At 35.4% G+C, this 10,113-nt stretch overlaps 1 protein-coding gene across 12 annotated transcripts in view; it reads left to right on the plus strand.

Moving 5' to 3' along the window:
• CELF2 (CUGBP Elav-like family member 2) overlaps positions 1-9,821 on the plus strand; it is a 378,130-nt gene extending 368,309 nt beyond the window's left edge. For 11 of the 12 annotated variants that reach the window (XM_069870320.1, XM_069870053.1, XM_069870403.1 and 8 more), the window contains one exon: positions 1,109-9,821. In XM_069870320.1, coding sequence (XP_069726421.1) covers positions 1,109-1,236 — 128 coding nt within the window. In that variant the 3' untranslated portion in view covers positions 1,237-9,821. The remainder of the gene's footprint in view (positions 1-1,108) is intronic. The other variant, XM_069870151.1, reaches the window with a different exon arrangement.
• The last annotated feature ends 292 nt before the right edge of the window (positions 9,822-10,113 follow it).

Here is a 10,113-nt window from a genome sequence, read left to right on the forward strand (position 1 = left end):
AGCAGAAAAGTACACAGGCACGAAGCACAAATGAAGAAAGCTCATAGAAGAGAAGTGCCGAGAAGCCTGTGTGTTAGGACAGAAAACAAAGTGTGATATCCATGCTTTAACAGAATGAAGGGGTGTGTGTTAAGGCAAATTCAAGTGGAAAGAAGAGGGAGCTTTTCAAAGCAGATGCATAATAGCAGGCTGAGTACAGTAGTGATTAGCCAGAGCTGAGGCAGAGCAGCAGTTAGGCAAGCTTTGCAATTACAAGTGGGAGGCCCAGATATGAAAATGAATTCTAAGCTTCCAGAATCAGGGAGATTTGAGTCCATTATGAACAGAGCATTTTTAGTCTCCTGAGGAAAAGAAAGCTGAGCCAGGCCAGCCATTCCGAATTACCCGAGCAAGCATTATGCCCCTAGTTAGCGCTTGCAACTGAGGAGCAGAAGATCTGAAGTTCTCATCAAGGCCTGCCATTATCTCTACGATGCTACTTAATTTTGATGCTTGCATACCCCTTTGGGGACCCAGCAGCTGAATTAAATTAACATCTAATGTACCTTGAGAGCTTGAACTGGAAGGAGCTATAAAAATACAAAGTATTGATACTGCAAATGTCCTAGGCTAAGACCAAGCAGGTGAGTGTTTCACAGCCCACAGGACCAGCGCAGATGAACTCACATTCTGGTTTGCAAATGTGTCTAGTCATCTAAGTTTGGGTTTTGTTTCTGTAACCAGGCTTTCTGTTTCAGCTTTCACATTTGCAGGCTGGCCTAATAGTACTTCCTAATAGACTGGGAGGTATGTAGTTATTACACTAAGAAGTGTCACAGTAATAAATATCTTCAGTCTCTAAGGTAGGTAGATAAATAATAGATTGGAAACTGCATTGCACCAAAACTGGCCAGCTGCATCCCAGCTAGTAAAGAATATTGTGAAGGTGAAGGGGAAGGCAAAGGAAACGGGAGAGTAAATGGGATACAAAATGTGATCAAAGAACTATTTGAAAGTGAGGCAAATGTGTCAAATAAATAGTAATAATAAAATCCTAGCAGAACATCTTCTGACATTTGTTCTAACCTGTAGTTTGCTTTCTTTTCTGCCTCCATTCTGTGTCTTGTAGGTTTTGTTAGCTATGACAATCCAGTCTCTGCACAAGCTGCTATCCAGGCTATGAACGGCTTTCAGATTGGCATGAAACGCTTGAAGGTTCAGCTGAAACGCTCCAAAAATGACAGCAAACCTTACTGATCTTAACCCCAGATGCTTTCTGCTCTTATTTTAGCTTTCTTAGGGTAAGTCCCATGAGCAAACCTGTCCTCTGCAGGGGGGTTAAGAAAGAACATATAGCCAACCTTCACCAAGAGACAGTTATTTTTACAGTTACCACTTCCATTTCCCCACTTGTCCTTATTACACTTGGCTCTCATTTCCTTGCCAAGTAATTACTGAGTTGTGTTACTGTATGTTGTTTTGCAGCATAATTTATCTCCTTTTTAAAACAAAAATAAATGTCTTGAAATTCAAAGCAACACACACACAAAAAAAATGTGCAATTTAACTCTGTGAACCCTGGTGCCATTAGCACACAATAAAAGTTGTTTTGTATGGATGGATCGTATTTTACCAGGGTGGCACCAGCAGTTTATAGGTTAAACAAAATGGCCTCATGCCAGTTGAAGCACTTATTTTGCAACAAAAATTAAAACAAGTCTTTCCACTACATCAACTTGTTTTTTGAGAAGATTTGATTTTTTTTTTCGATTCAAATCAGCGTATTGTTCTATATTAGTCTGATTTTACACTGGTCGTCTTTATATTTCACTTTTTTTTAAGTTTTTTTTTTTTTTTTGGAAAGGATTAATGTAAAAAAAGATTTAGAGATCTGTTTCTAAAGCTACAGGGTTTAAAATAAAAAAAATAAAATAAAATGAGTGACAATACTTGATGTTTCTTGAGAGATAAATTTAATAATAATAAAAAAAGAAAGCCACAGGCCTGTAAATTTTATTTGTAAAAAGCATTTCTATTTTTATACAAAATTTTTACTGCCTCAGAAATAATGGAAGTTATTTATTGCCTATTGTTAACTTATTGGATACCTAAAGAGCAGCTCTCTATGCTAGCTAGATCCTTTGAAGTAGTCTCTAGAGTAATTGTGCCAAGAATGGGCGCTTTTTCACTGTTGAACCCTACAACCTTTACAGTTCATGCTTTTATCCTCTTGTTTGTATTTGTCTGGTTATTTTGTTCGTAGTTTCCATTACCTAGTTTAAAGTTCAGTTGTCTGACCCTCTTTTCCACCCTCTACCCCTACCTTTCTGTTACATTGTAGAAACTGGTTCTTTCCTCTCTTTTCTCCCCAAAGAGAAATCCATTCTCTCTGACTCCTTTCAGATGGATTCTTTTGGGGTTCCATTGTGCTCTTGTTGACAAGTATTGTAAGTTAATGCAAATTGTGTGAACAACTCATAGACACTACTGATAAAAGATTTGCATTAGTTTTCTCCTGCACCCATAAAAGTGATTTTGTTTGTGCTGCATAGATTCTGTGTAACTTTATTCCTCTTCCTTGTTTTTTCCCTAGACATCTCCATGCCCGTTAGCCCATCGTTTGCCTAGCATGTCCCTGTGGCGTCTCAAAAAAAAAAAAACAGTTTCATCGTCCCGTCATTGTTTCTGATGTCTTTCTGACCTCACATCATATTTGGTTCTCCTACTGACCTTTGATCTAGTTTGACCTTTGAAATTTGCATGTGACCTCATCTAGCTATGAATTCTGGGAAGTCAATGTGAAAAAACATTGCTGCATTCATGCAAGACTGAAATTTATTATTAGATAAATTAATGATAGGATTTAAAAACAACCTGTGGCAAAATGTTTTTTCTTTCTTTCCTTTTTGTTTTTTTTTTGTTTTTCTTTTTTCCTTTGGGTTTATTTGTTTTAGGTTTTTTGTTTTGTTTTGTTTTCATTTCGTAAAAAAAAAAATAAAAAAAAACAGACTTGAAAGTGTTATACAGGGATTGGCATTCTGCCTGGTCACTGGTGACAATAGCAATATGTGTCCAGAGGCACAGAATGTTGGTTTCTAACAGACTACTTCCAAAACAGTTTGAGAAATAAAACTGTCTGATTTTAAGTCTCTAGAGGTCTGTAATAGTTTTTACATTTTTCAGGCAGTGTAAAGTTTTTTGATAAGGCCATTTTAGGTGGCTCACTTTCTCATTAAAGTATATATATAGAACCACTTTTTGTAGATTAGTATAAGAAAATATTTACCCTGTTTTAGGGCAAATGCTACCTACTTGTGTCACCTTTTGCTGAACTGACTCACAGTTAGACAATCCATGGTTTAATGCACATGAAATTACCTATATTTTATACTGTTTCAATGTACAGAAGAAAGGTTACTGTAAAATGTGTTACGTTGGTGCTTCTGTGAATTAAGTTGTGGTTTCATCATGAGTCTTATGGTCTTAAGTGTTCTATGTTTATAAAAGACAAGTTTAAAATTGGTTTACTTGAACAACAAGAACAAAAACAACATTCAAAAAAACACAAAAAAAAAGTTGTTTGCTTAAAAGAAATAATTTCATGTGAAAAATGAAAAAATATTCCAGAATAAGTTTGTGTTGGCTTGTGACGCATTGATGTCATTTTTTTATTGTGAACAATTTAGATGTGTTTGTGTTCAGCAAAATGTGATCGGTTTTTCTTTTAAAGAAAAAAAAAATCAGTGAAACTATAGTGCCAAATTCCAAAGGTACTTTCTTCCTAGAGCTTCAGTGTGTTTCTTGTGTGAAGTAATTTGATAACATGGGTATTTTATTATGTGTTTTGTATAAATCCCTAATATTTAAAGAAAAAAGAGGTTAAAAAGTTTGTTAACTTGCTATCCTGTGGTCTTGTTGCCTGAAATTGTTATTGTTTGTTATTTCTCTTTGATGTTTTTTGTAAAACATTGTATAAGTGCCCATGTTTCACTTTTTTAACCACTCTGCACACATCAATGCTGTGAAAGCAAACCTCACTATGTATTTTCTTCATATTGTATGGAAACCTCTAAGGTGAGAAAGTTTTGAACTTTTAACCCTTTCCACCCAGAGCTGTCTTGAGTGTTAATACCTTTTATACATTCACCATTTTGCTGTTTATTTTTATATATATATCTATATATATAAATATATATATACTTAGTTTTTTGTGGTTTATTTAATACATGGTTGAAATCAGAACAATGCACAGGGCAGATCTGAAGGACAAAAATATTTTACTGCTGTCTAAATTTCTTCTGTATCTATAACTAAAATTATTTAAAACCGTAATTAACTTGTGGTTTTCCTTTTTAGATTTGGGGGATTTTGTCTTTTCTTAAAGAGCTTTTAATATGCTGCTGGAATATGCTATTCAGTATTAATAAAATAAAAGAAAAAGAAAACAATTCTTTAATTATCTATTGTGTGAGCCACTCTCAGACAGGAGTGGTAAATCCACCATTTGAAAATCTTAAGGAGAAAAAAAAAATAATATTTTTGTAATTTAAATAAATGAACTTTTGCTTAAATCAGATGCACTAGATCTTCCTGGGTGAAAATACAGTGTGCACTGCAGTTAAACTACTTTTTATGGATAAAGTTTACATACACTGTAATGTTTGGTGTTATCTGCCATTGTTTGTAAGGGCAGTATATTGGCTTACTCCTGCAGACACTCATATAGAAAGGAGTAACTTTGCTCGTACAAGTAGTCCATGCAAATATATTTGTGACCGATGTGGGTGTTTGCTGGAGGAAGCTCTGTGTAAGGAACCAGAAAGGACATGCTGGTAGCCCTTTTCACTGCCTCGTAGGTTTGATTAGGTTGCATTCCTATCGCACAAGTAGTGACCAACAACTAAATTTGGGGTTTTGCTACCGGTACAGAGAATTCATTGCCAATCCAATGCATGTGAGCAGCAGTACCTGCTACTGATGATAAAGTGCCATACCTTCTTCCCCTTCCTATTTCTATCTGATTATATTCAAAACCACCTAAAATTAAAAGCAAAGCCCTAATAAGAACAACATCAGCTGGTGCACTCTTGTCTCTCATCCCCAACTTTAATGCTTCTTTATGTAGAGCCCTGGGATGGAAAGGACTAGCCTCTAGTGATGCAAAAAAAGTTTCCTTCTTATAGCACATGCACTTATAAATAAATGATCTATACTTTCTCACATGTTTTTACTACTGCTGGGGCCTTCCTACACCCTTTGAGGGCTATTTTGTACTACTTGCAGCAATTTTGCGTATTCAAAGTATCATCTCACGTACGTTATATTATATATATGTGCATATATATAATATGAGATCATCATTTGGATTGTTTAGACTGTTTCACTAATTTTTCTCATCGTACCCACTGTATAAATTTTCAAAGCTTTTTTAGATGCCCTAGTGTGTCCTATGGGTTTACCAGTTCAGTTAGAGCGGTGATGCCTTTGGGCCTTGGTTAGTGTAACTCAGCATCAGGCTTCCCTGAATTACGCTGCATGGGACATTGGCTAAGCAGTGGGAAAGGAGGAATGTTTCTGTACTTCCAGGCAACAGAGATGGTTCATTGTTGAGAAGATTGTCCATCTTGAAATAAAACTTTTAGAGAATATAAAAATTGAGTACAAAACCCCAAACATCCACCTCCTTGGAGGCAAATTATCTACTAGTTCTCTTTCAAAATATTGAAAGGAAAAAGCTGCAAGGGTGCAAGGGCCTAATAAGAGAGGAAGAAAAACAAGGGAAATTGCTTTACAAAATTCTAATCAAAAGACTAGACTAGCTGTTTTTTCGAACAAATTATCTAATTGCAATGAAATGGCAGTCCTCAAAGGAGTAACAAGTTCATCTTTCTTTCACCATAGGGGTTACAGTTCCTTGGCTTGTGCTACTCTGGAATCATTTTACTGTTTCTGTTTTTATTATCTTAAGTGCTAATTAACAAAAGGAAAAAAATATCCTGTAGTTTCATTACCTTTTTGGATAATGTCATACAAAAAAAAGAAAAAAAAACAAACCTATGTATTTGTGTTTCTTTTTGTGCTGTGAGAATTGTTGTTTGTAGATTAATAATACTATCATTTTGTTTAGAATTACAAACTAGTTTTTAAGTATTGTCTGAGAAAAGCCAAAGTTAATGCAATCTAGTGGAAACTGTAAGACCATTTGAGTATTGTTTCTGTTTTATTGATGCATTTGGATTTTGTTGTTTGATGGAATTTGAGCCAAAAAAAAAGAACAAAAAAAAAAAAGAAAAAAAAACACAGGCTTTCCTATTTCTACAACTTGATTGTACTTACGCATTTTGTACCAGTGGAACTTTTTATACTGGAGATTAAAAAACAAATGGAAATTTTTGTGGCTTACTCTTGTGGGCCCCCTCGATCATGACTGATTTTCAAGTTTGATTTCTGGATGGTAGAAAGAGAGTTGGTTTTGTTTAGAGAATTCAAAACTTTGGCTTAATTTCTTTTTTCCCTTTGCTTATATCTAGTGTTTAGAATTTTGTCTTAACAAAAGCGGTAAGTTTCACTTTTTATTCTGTATTGTGCAGTTACACAATAAGGTAATTAGAATTAGGAGTACTCGGTCACTTTGCGTGGATAAATGTATTAGTTAAAACGTTAGGGGTTTGCTTTTTTGCTGTTTAGATCAGAGTTTTTTCTGATTCTTCTGTCCTCATTGTGAACATAACCGTGTAGTTGAAACAGTCAGACTTATTTTTGTAACGTATGTTATTGTGTGATGCAGTTTTTTGCTTCTGTCTCCAATATTAAACCATTTTCCTAATACTTGTCTCTCTACTTTGTGTCTTGTATTGTTGGTGGTCATTCTGTGTTGGTAATACATCTACACACCTCACTGTTTCACGTGCCTGTTTTTTTTTTTCTCTATTTGTTGATTGTGTACAAAAGATACAGTCGATTCCACCTAAGTGAATATCTGATTGGGGGGCAAAAGAGGATTTGTACATTTTAGACATGTTATGGTTTCTTTGATTTTTTATTTTTTCTCTCTCTTTTCCTCCCCCTAGTCATGCCTTATCACTTGGATAATCTATCTGAGCAGGAAGCATTTTAAATTAGTTTCCTGCAAAGTCATATTGAAAGTAGCTTTTGTTAGCTGTCTAACTGCAAAAGCTTCTTGCACACAAACACATAGAAGCCACCTGAAAAGTTTTTGGTTTTTTTTTGCTGTGACATTTCAGTGAGGCTGGAAAATGCGGCTTATGGAGATCAATTCTTCCTAGTCATTAAAAAAATAATGATAATACTCTGCCGCTATTTCACAGAAGCATGTGAAACATTCAAGAAAACGAGGATATAGCCTCGGGATTTCTTCCAAACTGCACAGTAATCTGATGGCATATGGTGTTAGTCAAACTCTCCTTAGAAACTAATCACATCTTAACTAGGACTGTGAGAGCCTGCAAAAGCCTACCAGGTGATTGAGCTTGCTGTGTGCAGTTATACATGTAATAAATAAATAAAATAAAATCTGAGTGAGCACAGGAAGACTTTCTATTAAAGGAATTTCCTGTTAAAGGAATTAATTGAAAAAAAAATAAAAGAAGGAGAAATAAAGGATGGAAAAAAGATCCCCTGTCATTCAAATGGGTGATATTTTTGCTGTGGGCTTACAAAGCAGATCATGCTCAGCATTGGCTAATAGTATTACACAAATCTCAAAAGGGACAAAAGAAATACCATAGCACTTTTTTTTCCTCATTATTTTTTACAGCTGGCTTTTAGCTTTTTTTATTCTTCCATTTCCTATAATTTTTTTTCCTCCTCCACAAGAATCTCTCTGCTTTCCCCCAACTGGTGTCTACCATGATGAAATAAAAGCTGTAAAAGAAAATTCTATGTTGTTCTGGTTTACAAAAAGTCTCTCTTCTCTCCTCTGTTTGATCACAGATACAAACCTTATAATTAGGAGAGGGAGGGGAAAAAAACAAAACCAACCAAACGAAACCAAACCCAAGGCAGAGAGAGAAGCACTGGCGAGTGCTCTCTGGAATTCAAGCCATACACCCCTGTCCCTTTCCTTTGTCCCATTTTCTGTGATGCTCAGGAATCAAAGACCACTTAAAAGTGCTCTTATGAGACCCAAACAACACTCCTCCCTCTTGTCTCCTCTCCCCTGGTCTTTCTGGCACTCTGGCTTTGGCTCACACACACAAATACACACACACCCCCTCTAGTAACGTTTTACAAGGTCATGGCACACTGGGTTTTTCTGTATAGTGTCAGCAGCGACATTGGCTCCTGTGTTTGGAAAAGTTTTGAAATTTCATGATGGCTCATGAGTTGGCCTGGTTGTTATTGCTCAATATTTAAAAAAAAAAATCCACAACTTTTTTCTGCTTTTTTTTTTTTTTAACTTTTCTGTTCCACGGAAGGCAAGTATGTGATGAGTCTGGAGTCCCAAACAAGCTCAAGTGTCGTCTTGCAGGGTCTGTTGTCAGAGGTCAGGAGTCCAAGCAACTCTTAAGTTTAATCTAAAGCCACCTGTAGCAGGTGGCCCAGACAGGAAGGCAGAAACCAATGGTCAGGCTATATCATGGGTCTTTTACATCTCTAGAGTTTATGATCCTGATTTGGATAATATTGACACCAGTGGATTCAGTCGAGTAAGTCTTGGCTTGCATGAATGATGAATCAGAATTGGTCTCTGAGTTTTTTTACGCTGCTGTGGAAGTTTTCTTTTTTTTCCCCAAAAAACTTGGTCTTCGGAAAGAAACTAGAGGGTTGTGAAGGGTCTTTTCTTCCAAAAATACAACTGAAAAAAAATAAAGACTTATACTGCAGTTGGGTTTCTTTTAAATACTCAGGGCTGAAAGATCCAGGTTTTTCTTTATTTCTTTTTTTTTATTTATTTCAACAATGGGGAAAAATGAGTTCCTTAAAGCAATGCAGCTGAACAGTTTGTCCTGCTTAAATGCATGCTTTTAATTTCAATTATGTAAGGCACCTTGCAGTGTTAGCAAAATGTCTCTTTGTTAGCTATATGTGTATCGCCATGGGAAATTACCAAACTGTCACAAGACTTGCTGATTAAAGAATAGCCTGCCAGAGTGTGTGTGCCTTTGCCCAGTGTGGCTCTTAGGTATTAGGCTAAAGAAAACAGTTTAACAAAATGTAGTGTGAATCATTCCTGATAAGTGAATAAAGCATTGTGACCAAGCAATCAGATTATTCACTTATCAGGAATCGACTGTACTGATAGTTTGCCTGATTGTTTTTGTTCCTCATCTCTGTTGTAGTTTCACTACTTTGCTGTGTTCTGTTTTTTCTCTCATGCTTTTAGCAAAATCACTGGGAATATCCCTTCGTGTGATCATGAAACATGCTACTGAGTAACAAATAAAAAAACAATTTTAAAATATAAAAATGATATCTTAACAAAATCTATGCACTTGCTATCAGGAACACAATACTGGATGTGTCTTATATATATTGAACTATAATAGTATTCGATTTCTTAAATAAAGCTTAAGAAAGGATTTTGTTGTCTGTAAAATTTTATGAGCATTAAATGGAAAAAAATCCATGTTTCTAGGGTTGGGCGCTTTTTCTTATATGAAATCTTACTGGATACATGGTCTTTAACCATGCCCAGGCAAATGTTATCTAATTTGCTTGATATTTCATTAATAATGTAGACCTTGAAAATTAGGCTTACAGAAGTGTATGGGGAGAAAAAGTCTTGCCATTCAGTGACTCATAGCAAAAGACGCTAAAACAAATAAATTTCTAGCTTTTTCCATTTTTGCAAAAGCAAATGTGCCTGCTTTTGCACTAAAATTTAAAAAAAAAAAAACCTCTTCAATATGTGAATCAGAAAATGTAATGAAACAATACTATATTTCTTGCACAAACAATGCTGTAATTCTTTTTGGTACGCGACTTTTTTTCCTCCTGATTTTAGATAGTTTTAGAATGAAAAAATAAAAACCCCTGTGCTCAGAATCACAGACTGAACTCTCGAGGTCAAAGCATCTTTTTGCGCAAGATGTGTGGCTTGCTGTATGTTTCCTGCGTCTGAGCCTTTCTCTTAGGAAAACATTTTCACACCAAACCCCATGAATTAAATGG

This window comes from Phaenicophaeus curvirostris, chromosome 1, assembly GCF_032191515.1.
Source record: "Phaenicophaeus curvirostris isolate KB17595 chromosome 1, BPBGC_Pcur_1.0, whole genome shotgun sequence".
NCBI classification, from domain to species: domain Eukaryota; kingdom Metazoa; phylum Chordata; class Aves; order Cuculiformes; family Cuculidae; genus Phaenicophaeus; species Phaenicophaeus curvirostris.